Source organism: Pleurodeles waltl, chromosome 9, assembly GCF_031143425.1.
Source record: "Pleurodeles waltl isolate 20211129_DDA chromosome 9, aPleWal1.hap1.20221129, whole genome shotgun sequence".
NCBI lineage: Eukaryota > Metazoa > Chordata > Amphibia > Caudata > Salamandridae > Pleurodeles > Pleurodeles waltl.
The window spans coordinates 698,735,141-698,753,385 of NC_090448.1; the positions used below are offsets into that span (position 1 = coordinate 698,735,141).

Consider the following 18,245-nt stretch of genomic DNA (forward strand, 5'->3'; position numbering starts at 1 on the left):
TTAGAACTATTTTATTTTTGTGAATTTGAATAAATGGTTCTTGTATGGTAAATGCCTGTATTTCACTTACTCTTCTGAGGGATGTGATTGCAATGAGAAATGCGACTTTCCACGTTAAATATTGCATTTCACAGGAATGCATGGGTTCAAAAGGTGGACCCATGAGTCTTGTTAAGACGATGTTAAGGTTCCATGAAGGAACTGGTGGTGTTCTTGGTGGTATAATTCTTTTTAGCCCTTCCATGAATGCTTTAATAACTGGTATTCTAAATAGAGACGAGGAATGAGTAGTTTGTAGGTAAGCAGATATTGCTGCGAGGTGTATTTTTATAGATGAAAAAGCGAGGGTTGCTTTTTGCAAATGTAGTAAGTATCCCACTATGTCCTTTGTAGAGGCATGCAATGGTTGGATTTGATTGGTATGGCAGTAGCAAACAAATCTTTTCCACTTAGATGCATAGCAGTGTCTAGTGGAAGCATTTCTAGCTTGTTTTATGACCTCCATACATTCTTGTGTGAGGTCTAAGTGTCCGAATTCTAGGATTTCAGGAGCCAAATTGCTAGATTCAATGATGCTGGGTTTGGATGCCTGATCTGTTGTTTGTGTTGTGTTAACAGATCTGGTCTGTTGGGTAGTTTGACATGCGGTACTAGTGAAAGGTCTAGTAGAGTTGTATACCAAGGTTGTCTTGCCCATGTGGGTGCTATCAGTATGAGTTTGAGTTGGTTTTGACTCAATTTGTTTACTAGATATGGAAGGAGAGGGAGAGGGGGAAAAGCGTATGCAAATATCCCTGACCAACTCATCCATAGAGCATTGCCTTGTGATTCGCGGTGTGGGTACCTGGATGCGAAGTTTTGGCATTTTGCGTTTTCTTTTGTTGCGAACAAATCTATCTGGGGTGTTCCCCAAATTTGAAAGTAATTGTTCAGAACTTGGGGGTGAATTTCCCATTCGTGGACTTGTTGGTGATCTCGCGAAAGGTTGTCTGCTAGTTGGTTTTGGATCCCTGGAATAAATTGTGCTATTAGGCGAATGTGGTTGTGAATCGCCCACTGCCATATTTTTTGTGTTAGGAGACACAATTGTGTTGAGTGTGTTCCTCCTTGTTTGTTTAAATAATACATTGTTGTCATGTTGTCTGTTTTGACAAGAATGTATTTGTGTGTTATTATGGGTTGAAAGGCTTTTAACGCTAGAAATACTGCTAACAGTTCTAGGTAATTTATATGAAATTTTGTTTGGTGTACGTCCCATTGTCCTTGAATGCTGTGGTGATTGAGGTGTGCTCCCCACCCTGTCATGGAAGCATCTGTTGTTATAACGTATTGAGGCACTGGGTCCTGAAATGTCCGCCCTTTGTTTAAATTGTTGCTGTTCCACCATAGAAGCGAGAGGTATGTTTGGCGGTCTACCAACACCAGATCTAGAAGTTGACCCTGTGCTTGTGACCATTGTGATGCTAGGCACTGTTGTAAGGGTCGCATGTGTAGTCTTGCGTTTGGGACAATGGCTATGCATGATGACATCATGCCTAGAAGTTTTAGCACAAATTCTGCTTGTATCTTTTGGTTTGGAAACATAGCACTTATTACCTTGTGGAATGCTTGAACTCTTTGTGGACTTGGAGTGGCAATTCCTTTTGATGTGTTGATGGTTGCCCCTAGATATTGTTGTGTCTGACACGGTTCGAGGTGTGACTTTGTATAGTTGATGGAGAAACCCAGTTTGTGAAGGGTTTGTATGACATATGTGGTGTTGTTTGTGCACTTTCTTACTGTGTTGGTCTTGATTAGCCAATCGTCTAGGTAAGGAAACACATGTATTTGTTGTCTCCTGATATGTGCTGCTACTACTGCTAGACATTTTGTGAATACTCTTGGTGCAGTTGTTATTCCGAATGGCAACACCTTGAATTGGTAATGTATTCCTTTGAATACGAACCTTAGGTACTTTCTGTGAGAAGGATGTATCGGTATATGAAAGTACGCATCTTTTAGGTCTAATGTGGTCATGTAATCTTGCTGTTTGAGCAGTGGAATGATGTCTTGTAGTGTGACCATGTGAAAGTGGTCCGATATGATGTAGGTATTCAGGGCCTGGTTCTAACTTTGGAGGACGGTGTTAAACCGTCCCAAAAGTGGCGGATATACCACCTACCGTATTACGAGTCCATTATATCCTATGGAACTCGTAATACGGTAGGTGGTATATCCGCCACTTTTGGGACGGTTTAACACCATCCTCCAAAGTTAGAATCAGGCCCTTAGTGTCCTGAGATCTAATATTGGTCTTAATGTTTTGTCTTTTTTTGGAATTAGAAAGTACAGGGAGTAAACTCCTGTGTTTTTTTGTTGTACTGGTACTAATTCTATTGCATCCTTTTGCAGTAGTGCTTGAACTTCTAGTCCTAAAAGTTCTAAATGTTGTAGTGACATTTTGCGTGTTTTTGGAGGGATGTTTGGTGGGAATTTGTGGAATTCTATGCAATAGCCATGTTGGATTATTGCTAGTACCCAATTGTCTGTTGTAATATGCTGCCAAGATTGGTAGAATTGGCTTAGTGTTCCCCCCACTGGTGTTGAGTGAAGGGGTTGTGTGACTTGAAAGTCACTGTTTAGGTGGAGGTGTTTTTGGAGTTTGGAATTTTCCCCTACTCCTTGGGAATTGACCCCCTCTATATCCCCTGAAACCTCCCCTTTGGAATGAACCCTGATAGGGTGTGGTTCTTGTTTGTTGGCTGGTGGTGTCTGTGGGTTGGCCACGAAACCCCCCTCTAAATGGAGTTTTTCTAAAAGAGCCTCTGCTCTGCGGGGAGTAGAGTGCGCCCATGGCTTTGGCCGTGTCTGTGTCCTTTTTAAGTTTTTCAATGGCTGTGTCCACTTCAAGGCCAAAAAGTTGTTTTTCGTTGAAGGGCATATTAAGGACAGCCTGCTGGATTTCAGGTTTGAACCCTGAAGTGCGGAGCCATGCGTGTCTCCTTATGGTGACAGCAGTGTTGACTGTTCTTGCTGCAGTATCGGCTGCGTCCATTGAAGAGCGGATTTGATTGTTCGAGATCGTTTGTCCTTCTTCAACTATTTGCTGCGCCCTTTTTTGGTATTCCTGGGGAAGATGGTCTATGAGAAGTTGCATCTCATCCCAGTGTGCGCGGTCATATCGGGCTAACAGCGCTTGAGAATTTGCGATGCGCCATTGGTTGGCTGCCTGTGATGCGACTCTTTTTCCTGCCGCATCAAATTTTCGGCTTTCTTTGTCCGGAGGTGGGGCGTCGCCAGATGTATGGGAATTTGCTCTTTTGCAAGCTGCCCCTACTACTACGGAGTCAGGTGGTAACTGCGAAGTAATAAACACTGGGTCTGTGGGTGGTGGTTTATATTTCTTATCCACCCTTGGGGTGATGGCTCTTGATTTTACGGGCTCTTCAAAAATTTGTTTTGCGTGCCGTAACATCCCTGGTAGCATTGGGAGACATTGATATTGGCTATGTGTAGCCGAGAGGGTGTTAAATAAAAAATCATCCTCTATAGGATCGGAATGCAGTTGGACATTGTGGAATTCTGCTGCCCTAGCCACCAGTTGCGAGTATGAGGTACTGTCCTCTGGCGGTGACGGCTTTGTGGGGTATGAATCGGGATCATTGTCCGGCACTGGGGTGTCGTATAAGTCCCAAGCGTCTTGATCCTGATTATCTTGACTTATAGTAGTTTGCGCTGGTGAGTGCATTTGTGGCGGAGTTTGTGCCGGCGATGCCTGTTGTGGTGGAGAGGGCGGAGGCGTGACTTTTTTAACCACTTTGGCTTGTGGTTGTGCGTCATCCTTGAGAAATCCGATCCTTCTTTTTCTCATTATTGGGGGAAGGGTTGATATCTTCCCTGTGTCTTGTTGGATGTACAGTCTCTTTTGTGTGTAGTCTGATTCTACACTTTGGAGCTCTTGTCCAAATCTGTGCATCTGGACACTTATTCCTTGTTCCTCTGTGTAGGAAGGAGGTGTGGAACTTTTCGGCGCCGAGAGAGAATCTTTTTTCGGCTTCGGTACCGACTGAATTTTTGTGGCTTTCGGCAGTGTGTCTCGGTGCCGATGTTTTTCGGTGCCGGCATCTTGTTTTTGCTTCTCGGAGCCGCTATCTCGGCTCCGAGGTTGCTCCATGGCGGTCCCTCGACCGGAGACGGGTGTCTTCGCTATGGGCGTGCCCTTTTTCGGCGCCTTCGACGGGTCGCCGGTTTTATGGGTCGAGCCATGTCCTGTTGGCAGTGGCGTCCCCTGGGCTTTTGTTTTTTCGATGGTCTTTATTTTCGACGTCTTACTCACTGTTTGTTGTTGTTGTTCGACGTCGGAGTCTCCAGATTCTGAGTCCGGAACCGAGAATGTTTCCTCTTCGTCGTCGAAACGTTGTTTTGTCGGCGTGGACGCCATTTGTAGACGCCTGGCTCTTCGGTCCCGGAGTGTTTTTCTGGACCGGAAGGCTCGACAGGCCTCACAGGTATCCTCCTTGTGCTCGGGGGACAAGCACAAGTTACAGACCAAGTGCTGATCTGTATAAGGATACTTACTGTGACATTTTGGGCAGAAACGGAACGGGGTCCGTTCCATCGGCTTCGGCGTCACACGCGGTCGGGCCGACCAGGCCCCGATGGGGGATCGAAGCTACCCCAAAGTCTTCCGATGATCGGTGTCGATGTACCTAACTATCCCGATACCGAACGGAACAATACCGACGCTTTCTTCCGAGATTCTGACTAACTTTCCAAACCGAAACACGGAGCGAAAAGGAATACGTCCGAACCCGACAGCGGAAAAAAACAATCTAAGATGGAGTCGACGCCCATGCGCAATGGAGCCGAAGAGGGAGGAGTCCTTCGGTCCCGTGACCAAAAAAGACTTCTTCGAAGAAAAACAACTTGTAATACTCCGAGACCAACACCAGGCAGCGGACTGTGCTCAACATGTGTATCTGCAGCAACATATGCCATCGAACAGATGTTTTCCTGTGAGTGGCAGGTCAATTTATTTGACCTGCACCTCAGGTCTAATATCAGAAATGTCTAACTTACATAGGTCTCCTCACTCTGGTCCCTGTAGTCAACCTTCTACTTGTGGTTAACCTATGTCTAACCTATGTCTAAATCAAACTTATGGCATGAATTTGCTATGTTCTTCCCCTCGTCTGGGACTGCTTTAGCTCTCTTGGGGTACCCTCACTTTGGTGACTGAAAGTCTTCTATGCCTTCCCATCGTTGATGAATGTACATGTTAAAAAAAAGTAATTGGCAATATGCCATTGTGTGAACTGCTCTTACTATTATCTGCCCACTGATTCCAGATTTTTATATCATTGTCTGGCGAATGTCCCAAGGATACAAGGGACATTGCCTTTTTCCTCGCAGTAGAGGCAACAAAGGAATCGGTCTCCACATGTGAATTAATATATTGCTCTGTATTTCTTCTCTATTGTGGGATTATGGCTTTGGCTAGAGGCAGGTTTCTCAAGTAATTCCCTTCCCTGTTGCAGTATGCTAGGCAACATAGGCATAATGCTTTCTCCACACAGGACAGACAGTTTAATTACCTTCGGTAACACTGTTCCTTGGTGGATACTATTTTTAACCACAAATTGCTCACCATATGAATATTCTCCAAATATACATCAGACTGAATCCGGAAGCTTTCAACCAGTACCCCTGTGTGTTGGTCAGTGGTGTTGAGTGGCTCTGTGCTGATGTAATTCCGCTCTGAAAGTGAACTGCGGAGCGGCATACAAGCGCCACACAACTGTGCTTATGTCGGTTGTTTTCAAAGCTGTCTGCGCCCCCAGATGCAGAGCCCAACATCAGATTTGTCTTGACCAGTGAGCAGATCTCTATACTTGGTACCTTCTTAGATGGAAAAAAGTACAGTTTACAGAACAGGAAGGAGGGAGGGTCAGTGAGCAATCTGCACTTAGAAAACGTCACCACCCCAGAGAATGTTACCGAAGGAAAGTAACTTGTTCTTATGATTGATACTTCTTACTGCAGATTTCTGACCTTTAGAACGGATACCAAAGAAGTACCTTCCAGGTGACGGGTCAGTGAACTGGTTCAAACCATAAAAGTCCTGCAGAACCAAGTGAGCAAAGTGCCCCTCTTGTAGGGCCTGACTGTCAAGAAAATAGTGCTTCTTAAATGTGTGGAGTGTTGGCAAATGTCCAGAACAGGCACTCAGCATGCAGAGCTATGGTAGCAGCTTTAGTCCTGGTGAAACAAGCCCATAGGCCTTCAGGAAGCTGCGCCTCAGCCAGCGCACAACAGATTTTTTGATGCAGAGGACAATCCAGCGAGAAATGGCCTTTTTCAGCACTGCTCTGCTCTTCTTCACTGAGTCCAACAAAGAGCTAATCATCCACACAATGCTCCCTGGTACGATCAATAAACAAGAGGAGAGCACTTTTGCAGTTCAGTCAATGAAGACTATGCTCCTCAAAGGGGTGGTGAAGGGGAGTGAACACAGGAGGGATGATGTTTTGCCAGATGTAAAAAGAGGCTATTACTTTTGGGTAAAAAGATGCTGTAGTTCTCAATGCAAGTTACTTACCTTCGATAATGCCTTCTCTCCACACATTCCTTACCTTAAAATAATATCTAGATGTCAGATTGGATCCGGATTTTCTTCTTTTTTTTTTTTAGCAGTAACCATGTGTGCTGGTAGGTGGAGTCTGCTAGCTATGTGCCAGCAGCACCGGAAGTGACACACAGTGCCTATACACCCACCACAAGAGCGTGCCAATGTCAGTTTCTTTTCCTGACTTTTTACACCAGAAGCTCAGAGCTACAAATAATGCTGACACAGTGGTGTGTAGTACTAAAGCATTTAAAAGGTTGACCCTATAAAATCAGCGCACAGAGCGAGGAGGATAGGTGGTCGATATAGAACCTGACTCTACATAGAGCCTCTAATAGATATGGCGTTACTGAAGGTAAATAACTTGTATATCTGATAGACGTTGAGCCGCACATTTCTTGCCTTAGAAAAGATACACAAGCAATACCTCCAAAGAGGTAGGTCTGCAAACAATTAGACCAAAAAGTGCTGTAGGACCAAATGGGCAAAATGCCCATCACAACAGACCTGACTATCGAGGCAGTAGTGGTTGGTGAACGTGTGCAAAGACACCCATGATGCTGCCTGACAAATGTCCAGGACAGGGAATCCGCGAGCTAACGCAGTAGTTGCGGCTTTGACTCTGGTGGAATAAGCAAGGTGGTTGCTTTTTTGCTGATGCGAAGCAGATCTTTATGCAGAGTACTATCGATTGTGAGACAGTGCTTTTCTGCATGGCCTTCCCATTCTTAGTCTTGACATACCCCACGAAGAGTTGATCGCCCACCCAGAACTCTACTGTGCAATTTAGGTAGAACGAGAACGGTCTTTTTGGGTCCAGGCAATGGAGTCGCTCTCCTCTTCTTTAAAAGGGTGAGTCGGAGCAACTACTTGGTGAAGGGATGCCTGCTGGTCAGAACAACATCACAGACTTCAGGAGGATGGTCAAAAGCTGTCAACTACTACCGCTCAATCTTCAAGCTTGAAGGGTGAGCGTACGCAGGTTTGAGTACGGGACCCAGATCTGCTGCTGCGATAGAAGATACTCCTGAAGGGGAAGCCTGAATGGAGGACCGAGACTCTCCGCATCCAATCTAGCGCTACAAGAACGGCTAGTGTCCAGCCCTTATGGAACACCTTGAGAACTCTGGACAAGAGTGTCATCAGCAGAAAGGTGTACAAGAAGGCAGAGTTCCACTTGTGATGAAAAGCAGCTCCAAAATAGAATCGTCTTGGAAACTCTAGCATGCAAAACCGCTGACACCGAGCATTCTCGACAGTGGCGAACAGATCTAACCAAGGAACTCCCCACTTTGGAACGAGACCCTGCACCACCTCAGGATGGAGACACCATTCATTATTCACTAGGCATCGACGGTTGAATTTGTCTGCCTTGGCATTCAGAGAGCCTACCACGTTTTGAACCACTAAGAAAATGCCCTGACATAACAGTCATATTCAGAGGTGCAGAATCTCTTGACAAAAAGGTCCACACCCCGTCAAGCCCTGTTTGTTGCAGTACCACTTAGCGGTGGGGCTGTCCGTGAACACCAGTACCAGACTTCCCTTGCTTAAAGGAAGAAAAGTTTTCAGTGCCAACCAGATTGCCTGTAGCTCCAACAGCTCCAATATCAAGACTGGACTCTGCAGGGACCAGAGTCCTCTGATCTTCACCTCTTCTGTACGGTAGCTCCAGATGAGTCAGTCACTACAGTCATCTCTGGCTGGGGACGAGAGAGATGTCTGTCACCCAGCTGCAGTCAGTCAGCTGCCCCTAAAGGACTTTTGTAGTTCCCTTCAAGATCTGGACCCTGTTGGAGATATTCCCATGATGCTGTGCTCACTGGAACTTCAGCTCCCACTGCAGAGTCCTCATATGCCAACAAACATGTGTCACAAGAAGGATGCAGGAGGCCATGAGGCCCAACTGCCTCTCACCGAAATTCAGGATAGAGGCTGAAATATTGGTATTATAGGCTGAATAACCTGGACTTGCCATTCTAGAGGATAAGATCCAAAATTGCACTGTGTCGTTGATAAGGAACCCCAGCAAGTGCAGGAGGTTTGGCGTAGTCTGGAGGTGGGAGACGGCTGCATGGAGCGAGCTTGCCTTCAACAGCCACTCGCTGAGATGGGGGAAGACTGTCACCTCTGATCTCCGCAGATGTCCTGCAACCATTGTCATCATCTTGTTGAAATCTGATGGGCACTGGTAAGGCCAAAGGAGAACATGGCAAACAAAGTACTCTTGGCCTACCGGGAACCTACAGGTAACATCTATGGGCACGGTAGGACGGGGACTTGAAAATATGCATCCTGCAAGTGCAATACTACCATCCAGTCTCCTGGGTCCAGGGCAGACAGAAGCAAGCATGAGTATTTTGAATTTCTCCTTCTAGAAGAAGAGACTGAGAAGGCGGCGGTCTAGAAAAGGACAGAGGCCTCCTCCTCCTCCTTTGGCTCCAGAAAGCAGCTATAATAGCAACCACAACCTACTTCTGATGTCCGCCCTCTAACTCTGACTCCCTAGTAACACCTTTCATTCAGCTGCAATACTAATGTTATTGACCTCCAGTGGCGCAGGGGATGGATTATCCTGCTCTCCCCCCTGCACATAAACCCCCCCCCCCAGATGCCAATGATGGGTGGAGGGAACACTAAAAGGGGTTTGGAAGCTTCAGCTACTGGTGGGGGTGAGGTTGGAGGGGGGGGGGCGGGGGGGAGGGAGAGCATCCTTGGCTACAGAAAGGTAGGGCAACCTGCTGGACATAGTGACTGGGGGAGACAGTTGAAAGTCCCTTCCATGGTCATGAAAGGGCCAAAAGGCAGACTGGGGTTGGCAAGAAGCCATGGAAAGGCCCAAGGACCTGCCCGTAGCCCTGTAGTTCTTAAAGCGCTCGAGCGCCAAGTTTGCTTTCTCTCCTAACAAACAGGAGCCATCAAAGGACATGAGCAAGGCTTGGACATCCCCAGAAAAGCTAGTGGTTAACCACCAGGCATGGCGTCTAAAGGCCACCAACATTGAAATCACTATGCCAGTGAATCTGTCGTATCCAGCTCACATCGCATGGCCAACTTGGCAGCATCTCCCCCCATCAGCAATTGCTTGAGAGATTATGGCTCGGGCCTCCTCCGAAACCATAGGTAGCACTTGTGCAACTGAGTCCCTGATCGTAAGGTAGTATTGTCCCAAATGACATGTGGTGTCCAACCGTAGTACTAGCATGGTACAAGAGAACACCCTCTTCCTGAAGGTATCCAAAGCCTCTTGGATTACCTGACCGCAGGGGTGGTAGTGAATGCACAGTGATTGATTTTGGATGTGGAAGCCAGGACTCTCCAGGATGGGGTGCTGGTTAAGGAAACTGGAGTCCCCTGGGGTGGTGGGGATGGCAGCAAGCAATTGTCCTGTCCCCAGGAGCCCCTGAGCAGGACTTGGACCAGGCCCCAAGCAGGATGTTGTTGAGGGCTTTATTGAAAGGGAGAAGTGGTTCAGATGGGGTGACACCTATGTCAAGACATTGGTCTTAACTTCCACTGGGGGCAATTGAAGAGTCAAGACCTCAACTGCCCTCCTGACCACCATAGCAAATGAGGCACGCTCCTCTGTAGCCACAGTTGGGAGCAGAGCCCAGGCCAGTGTCTGGTGAGGTGCCCAGTCACTGGCAACTGACAGATCCGCATAGCAGGTATCCTCATGGTCTTCTGTATGCTGGCAATCATAAGGCTCGGAAGACCCTTCCCATTCAGCACCCAATCAGGGCATGTCAGAAGAATAAGTCACTGGCTCGGACATGGGGAATCTGCCCTCGGCCGGCTCCGTGTCAGAGTCGTGAATGGTTTGGGGGTGGCACCACTGATGGGCATCAGTGACTCTAGGGCTGGAACAGAATGGCTCTGGATCTATCACTGGATCCCTGGGCCCGACTGGCACCGAAGGCAAGTCCACAAGAGGAAAACCAGTCCTGTGGGACTCAAGGGCGTTTAAGAGGGGTCAGGCCACCCAAATATGCAGTGCAAGGCCTCCTAAGATTCTTTTAACTGGGTGGTGGTCGCTTCGGCTCCTGGAAACTCAAGGAGGCGCGGAGACGGCCTAGGAGCAGGGTCCACCCCAAAGGCGGGCCTTGAGCGCTCTGCAACTCGTCCAAAATCTTGCACTGCGAAGTGGAAGACCTCTTAGACTTCTTTTTCTTTCTGTGAGACTTACTTGATTTTCCTGACTACTTCCCCTCCTCCACCCCCTCTCCCCACCCAAATCTTATAATTTTATTTATTAACAAGATCAATGTTGCTGCAACTGTGGGACATTTCAAAAGAGAACAACATAAAAAAAAAAAAGAAGTGTGGTGATGCTGAAGTTTACTGGTAGTATAATTCAAGATTCATTCCCTTGTGGATTTCATAATCTACCAACGTCACATGATCCTTAAAGATAGTATACCACTTCTTGAGCACAATCTTGTCCCATCTTGTACCAGTTTGAGCAGCAATTATTTTTTTCAAAACCCCTATGGCATCTTCACTGTTGCACTTCATCCTCACTTTCTTCCACAGCTGGTCGCTAGACACAACCTCGAACATTTCTGCAGCCTTGGCCACCCAGCTCGCTCAACCCTACCTTGAATCCTTACTTGCACCAGTACATAGATCCAGATGACTTCAAATGAGACAACGATCACTGGGTGGGGCTCTGGAAACAATCTTGGGAGCTTGCTCGTGCCCGAGATCTGGAACAGCGTGGGGTCAATCTGCAAGGAACTTGAGGGATCGCTCCCTCAACGGTTTTGGAGGTATGGCACGCTAATCCTAGTATGTCTTGACGAGTGGTCATGCTCCAGACACCAAAGACAAACCAAGTGCAGGTCTGTCACCGACATCTGAGGGTGACAGGCGCTGCATGGTCTAAAACCTGCCTTTTTAGTGGACTGCCTCACACCAGGAGATAGTCTCAAAAAACGTATTTGACAGTAGGTAGAAAAAAAGGTCAGTCACAAAGTAAATGGGTGTAGCTCTCTCCAGATCTGCACTGACTGGCACGGAACAAAACAACTGGCTACTGAATGCTGGGCTGGCTCCTAATAGGCACTGTGCAAGTCACTGCCAACGTGTGCGAGCTGACGACACCAAGCAGAGCTGAACAAGACAACCTACTAGAATGCAGGGGTTCTGCTCGTTAAAAGTTTCTGGATCCAGTCTGACAACTGGGGATTATTCTAAGGTAAGAAAGCTGTAGCTAGAAGTCCTATCATATGGACAACCTCACCATTTACTGTGGCACAGCTTGGAACCCAGATGGTTTAACTCCAGGCCCTTTTGGAATTTCAACTCTAAAATGGTGCTAAAATAAAGAGACAATTTCAACAAAGGGCTGAATGGTTGTTGGTCAGTTACTGTGCATATCAACAATCTGTTTTTAGGTGAAAAGTTTTTTTGTGTATAAGGGACAAAATCTGCCCTAAAGAGCAAAGCCCATAAAGCCCAGGAAGTAGACCAAAAGTAATCAATAACTGTCAAGTCTGTCAAACTGAAACTAGCTGTATTATACTGCATGCTGAGGTTCTAAACCCTCACCTCCTGAAGTACACTCAAATGCTTGAATCCCCCCGCCCCCAGCTACCTCCAATGCAAAAGGACAAATCCTGTGTTGAAAATGGAGTGCCATATGGCTGCCCTGGGACACAAGTTGTGGACGGCAGTAAAATTACCAGCGGCTGCCTGAGACCCACTAGCTGCCCAAGGGCAGCATGAAAAGGCCTCCCCACAATCACTAAGCAAGATTCAAGGCAATAGCACAATTCCTTTTCCCCTCAAGCATACCTCATTCCATGTGCTATGGATAAAGAGCAGCAACTATTTACATTACTGGGTAGTAGTTACAAAGACTCAGAAGATTTTAAAATGAAGCACACTGTATCAACTAGGCTTAGTCATCCTATTAAAGGGACCTAAAGCCCACTTCACCATGAATGCAGAGTGATCTGAATGGCATCAATACATTATAGAGTCTGATTAACTTATTGACGGTCAAAGACCTATGCACCCCAATGGGCCCAGCTTGGCTATGCAAAGAGTGCAGAATACTTGCTGGTTACCTTACAAAGGAAACCTTCCCTGAGTTAGACCTGACATACAATGTTAGTGCTGCAGTGCAGGGTGTGGTAATATTATGGCTGAAGGTCTGTCTAAGTTCTCTGCTTACCTTGGATGGTTTTCTCTCTGACTGTTTGTAATGGATACGGGCACAAGGCTTGGATGATGGATGGGAGTTGAAGGCACTTGTATTTTTGAACAGGAGGAGCTGAAAAAGAAAAAAACATGTTAAAGAACAGTGATGTGGTGTGAACTCAAAGAACCATAAGTGTGGCAGGACCACAAAATTCAAGAGAGCTAGCAATTATATACCTCAATAACTGGTGCAAACATAAAATTAACCAACTCTGGCCAGTCTGGCAATGCACCATAAAGGCATTCTGCATAATTCCAGCTGCTCTCCCACAATTTTCAGTCTATATATAGTCACAAACACTAGCGTTCTCCTCCCCTATGTCAATGAGCCGAGCAAGAGTAGAGGCACCATAAGTAAGCCATACACAGCAGAATTTTTGCTTTAAAAGTCCTCTTTACACTCTCCCTCTACTCCTCCTTTGCTAGATAAAAGAAATCTGTACCTAGTGTCCTGCCACCGTGCACCCCTCTCTATGGGCTTTCCCTATCCCTCCTCTTTCAATGGAATGTCTCTATTCTCCCGTTTAAGCTGCTATTCACATCTGCTGCTCTCCATTGAAACTTTCGACTTGCTGATGGACATTTTGATATCTTTTATATACCTTTAACATATTCTAACATAGTTTCTTATCAGCTTGTTTTACTGCCCACAAAAACATTGTGTAGTGTTGCTTAAGATCTTGAGTACTGATGTGAGAAAGGTTGGAGTATGTAGCATTTTCCTCCTAATCTGCTGGCTGACAATAAGAATGTGCAAAGCCAATGGACCTTACCTTTATAGTGCCAGGGCCACACGAATGGCTTTGCCAAAGGTCGTTTGTAAACTGAAGGAAAAGCAGTCACATATTTTGTTGTACCTCAGAATGGTCCATCAAATTTATTATTTTCATCTTTATAAATGGCATGGTTTGTTTTTCATCTACTTGTCACTCAGGACACTTTATTTTATACAGGACTCGGAATGGAAACCCATCCTCTGGGGTAGCCCAGGGAGCCAGAGGTGGGGGGCCTCCAGGGGAAGAGACATCTTTTCAGTTATGCTAAATACACCTTCTGCTTCATTTACCAGCTGAACGAGGGCAACAGCTGATCAATCCGCTGCACCGTAAAAACCTTTGTGTTCCAAAGTCTGTGCTATCCTGCATAAATGCAATGCAGTAGATTTTACAAAAACAGACCTTAAATTCTGCATTGCATGTCATACTTTGTCGAAAACCTACCTATTGCTGTGCTTTTACAGACAAGCTGGGGTGAGAGGCAAGGTAAATGGGAAGCAGCAGAGGGCACAGGTGGTAGGTATTTGAGGGGGAGAAACAGGACACAGAGAGAGCTAGAAAACACATGCATTCTCATAGAATGAGAAAAATGAAAAAAGTAGTTCCCTGCGTGTGGGCAGTGAGAATCATCCAGTTAAATGGATACTAAAGAAGCTATGCTCCAGGAGAAGGACAGACAAAAGAAGAGTAAGGAAAGCCATTAAATAAGAAGCAGGCAAGTGGGCAAGTGAGAGTTGACAAGAAAGTCAATCAGTGGTAATCAGCAGGCTGCTACAAAATCCACTGAAATTTTTTATTAATTTTTTTTATACAAGAGGTCTTTTGGTAGTACACAGCTGAAAGGTGTCAGTAAGCGAGACCTAAAAATTGAAAATTGGCACACTGTACTATGTGGTCCAACTTTTCATGCAGGCTGATTTGATTTACTCTGCGACGTTTTAAGACGTCATGCTTAAGTGTGACTTGACGGTGAGCTCAGTATAGGATATGTTGCAGAGAATAATTCTGGAGAAGTTACAAGCTTTGGCGCTCATCGTGAAATCTTGCCCTAGTAACGCACAATGTATTCTGCCACCCCCCCCCAAAAAAAAAGAAACTTATCATCATCATGCCGACGCATCATTTAACATTCTCCTAATGATGGATGCCTTAGGCATTTGCAGGTAAGGAGTCTTTTCATCATGAGACCTCTAGAGAAGGCTGGGTTTTATTGCAGGTTTTCTTAATAAAAAAAATAAATAAAAAAAAACTTAGTAAATGTCAATTACTGCAACATCATGTCTCCAATATGAGATAAGGGCCCTTTATCTGATTTCAGATGCCCAGTTGTCTCACAGAAGCCTTCACCTGAAATCAGTTTTGTTTTAGAGTGCAGTGTTGTCACCTTTGTTTTGTGGCTGAGTAGTGACCGTTTGGACATTTTAAATTATGGTTATTACAAACAAGTGGGTTGAAACCCAGTTGACCTACTGCAGCGAATGGCACAGTGTAGTGCTTTTGTTTTGGGGCCAGGCATGAACTGGATTGGGAACATTCTGAAACAGACTTGTGGACATGGCTTCTTCGTTGATATTCAGACGTGGATTTAAACTTTGCTTTCTCGAATCTACGTAGTCATGTATTGCAGGGTTGCTTACTGTTGGTCCACAAGTTCCGGTCTGTCAGTTAAAAAGAGTGCTTCTTAATGGTGATGTCACCTTTTGCGGGTCTGGTTGTGCAATAAGATATGTGGGCTGTTATGTGTGCACCAATTTTCTAAGTTTCCTTTCCAGACATGTAATGTTGGCAATAGGTCTACTTTGAATTAAACTGCAGAATGCACCATAGATTAAAATACAGTAGTGTTACGCAGTCATGACTAATCGTTTTTCTCAAGTGAGTAATGTGCAGTAATATAGCTTTCCACCCACTGAGGCAATAGCAGACAGGAAATGTCTGAACCAGATGTCACTATGTCTCTTAAGTAAGTTCAGACCCTTCACCTTTTGCATCAGTGGTTCTGTCTGTTAGTCAAGTAAGATTGCCAGATCTGTTTGATACCTGAGTTCACGGGGAACCAATTAGGGGTGGGTGGAATTTTTTGTCCTTCCCTCGGAATTGGTGGATTTGGTCACTCCATGCTACTCTTCAACCCTGTGGTCTGGCCAAATTCTGCCAGTCACTGTGTGTCTGAATTTTTCTCCGTGAAGCTCCATAAAATACATGCTGGCGAGCGCAAGGGAGATTTGGTGTCCCCTAGTGGGATTTTCTAATGCGGGCAGTCACAAGCAGGCTGCAGTTCAAGTAGATTTGCTGCCACATGAGTAGATATTCTGCTCGAGCGACAGCAAAATAAATTTCTGTGCGCACTCATTTTTAGCACTGCTCGCACTGCTGGTGCTAAATTGCCTCATGAGCTGCATATTTTCTGCAAATTCTGCCCACCCCTAGATCTAATAACGTTTTTTGCTACTAGTAGCCTTCCTGTCAGTAGAATTGCAGTGTAAACAAGCATTAGCATAGCCTATGAGTCTCGCCTTCAGAGACCTATTAGTTTTGACAACTGCTTTTCACTGAACCGTACAGCAGCAGGGTTGGGGGTGAGGTGTGGTTGGGGCATGAGGAGCAGCAGTGTTCCTAGTTCCGACAGCGTTGCGACAAGCTGCGGACTAGGTGAGGCAGACTGGAGAACCTGGACCAAAGTCCGACGAAGTCTGCGCAGAGCATGTTCGGACCAGAGTAGACTGTTTCTGTGTGGGCAAGAGGCTGGACTCTGGTCGGAGAATTAAAAATAAAAAGGGAGAGGGAGGGTTGGGCGGTGAGCGTATAAGCAACACAAGTAAGGTTGGGGAACGGATTTGAAAGTAACATGGGTTTGGTGGGAGGGGGGGTGGATATGAAAGCAACACGGATGAGGAGCAGGGCAGCTTCGAAAGTCCTACGGACTGCAATTAAAAGGAGCACTTTGGATGCTCGATTACTAACTAAACAAGATGGCATTTCTCAGATGTGGAATGCCAATAAGTTGTACTGAATGTCAGGCTCCAGGTTAGGCATCGGGATGGCTGCTGCAGCTGACAAGCTGCGGACTGGGTGAGGCAGACGGGAGAGCCGCAAGCAAAGTCCCAAGAGGCCTGTGCAGAGCATTGATAAGATTGGGGGTTTTGAAAGCGGTGATTAAAAGCAGTGATACTTAATGCTGCTAATGACCTAGTCGGCAACGTCAATGAGCAGGGTAGGGTAAGAGAAAAAAACAGCACAAACAGGATGGGGAGGGGAGAAAAAAAAAGTTGAGTGAGAGCTAGTCAAAACACAGACTCTCCTCTGAAATGCAGTTTGCAAATTAAAAAAAAGAGTCCCTGAGGCAGCAGACACTCAAACAGGATACGTGGAAGGCGACAAGTACTGGGGTGCTGCTCCATAGGCGTGAACAAGAAACAAAAGGGTGGGACAAAAAACAAACATTAACCACTTGGAAGGAAGGATTTTTAAAAGACACATTCACAAACAAAAAGCAAGAGGCTGGCTGTAAGCCCACAGAGGAGATACTGCATGTCTGGAGGCGGCGCAAGCGGCGTCTAGGCTTGACCTAAAAAGTAACACTTCCATATGTTGCTTTTTCAGGAGAACTTGGGAGCAATTTGAATTATTTTTTGCAGTCAGTGGAGAAACAGTTATTTTATATTTTGTTAATCCTCTCTGCATCAGCAGGTTTCTCTGGAATGTGGAGAGATGTTTTCTTAGTTTAATTATATGTCATTTATTGTTATGATTGTCTACTGGTGACAACATTCCTGGAACTGGAACGTTGCAAATAAAATGCGTAATGATATCAGGAATGCCAGCTATTCCAGTTTAAGGATAAACTGCATTAGGATCTAAAATAACCCATAACTGAATCTTACCCAGTCGTCCAAGGCCCTGTGGAATACTGCTTGTCGGGGAAACTGTGGTGGGGGGTTGTTTTGGTAAGATGGCATTTAGAAATGTTTCACATCTGCCAACAGTTTCTGTGAATATTACTTGTTTCGCAGTACAGGCTAATTTTAGTTCATGAAATAACAAGGTGAACATTCAGCTTTTCAGCAGCATACTTATAAGGTGCTGTACGGCTGAGTTGGTTGCAGTCCCCTTTTTCGAATGTACCAGAGTTTTTGTACTGGCTGCCTCTGGAAACGCTTCTTCTACCAGCTGCTAGTTTATACATTATTTGCTTCATATTTAAGTGATAATTAAGTGTGGGATCTGGAATAGACCTAAAACTACAATTTCGACTTTGCAGTTGTCCATTAATGTGTTTAAAACAGCATGTGTGTTTAATAATAGAAAATTAATTTTATGATCCCTACATATCACCTTTAATAAGGCTGTCTAAATTTCCATGCGCAGACTGTTTTTCGCTTCCCCCTACACAAATTTGTTTTACACTTATTAACTTCAAATATTACAAATCTTGAAAGTCTGTGTTTATACAGTACCACTTCTCTTCTCATATTAGTATACCCATTATTATAATCTTTTAACATATATTCCCTTACTATGTGTTTACATATCTGCTTATTACTCTAGTCCTACTGTACTAGAGAAAAATTAAATAAAAAACAAAACAAAATAAAATCTATAAATAAAATTCAAATTATAAATAAGTAAATTAAAGTTCAAAATAATAATAATTAATAAAT

At 45.2% G+C, this 18,245-nt stretch overlaps 1 protein-coding gene and 1 pseudogene across 1 annotated transcript in view; both read right to left on the reverse strand.

Moving 5' to 3' along the window:
* The window catches only part of ATG2A (autophagy related 2A), a 2,189,461-nt gene that overhangs the window by 1,702,856 nt on the left and 468,360 nt on the right, over window positions 1-18,245 (reverse strand). The window contains exon 13 of the mRNA XM_069207806.1: window positions 12,783-12,881. Within this exon, the coding sequence (XP_069063907.1) occupies window positions 12,783-12,881 (99 nt within the window). The remainder of the gene's footprint in view (window positions 1-12,782; window positions 12,882-18,245) is intronic.
* LOC138259865 (ubiquitin-like protein 5 pseudogene) lies at window positions 10,906-11,164 on the reverse strand (annotated as a pseudogene).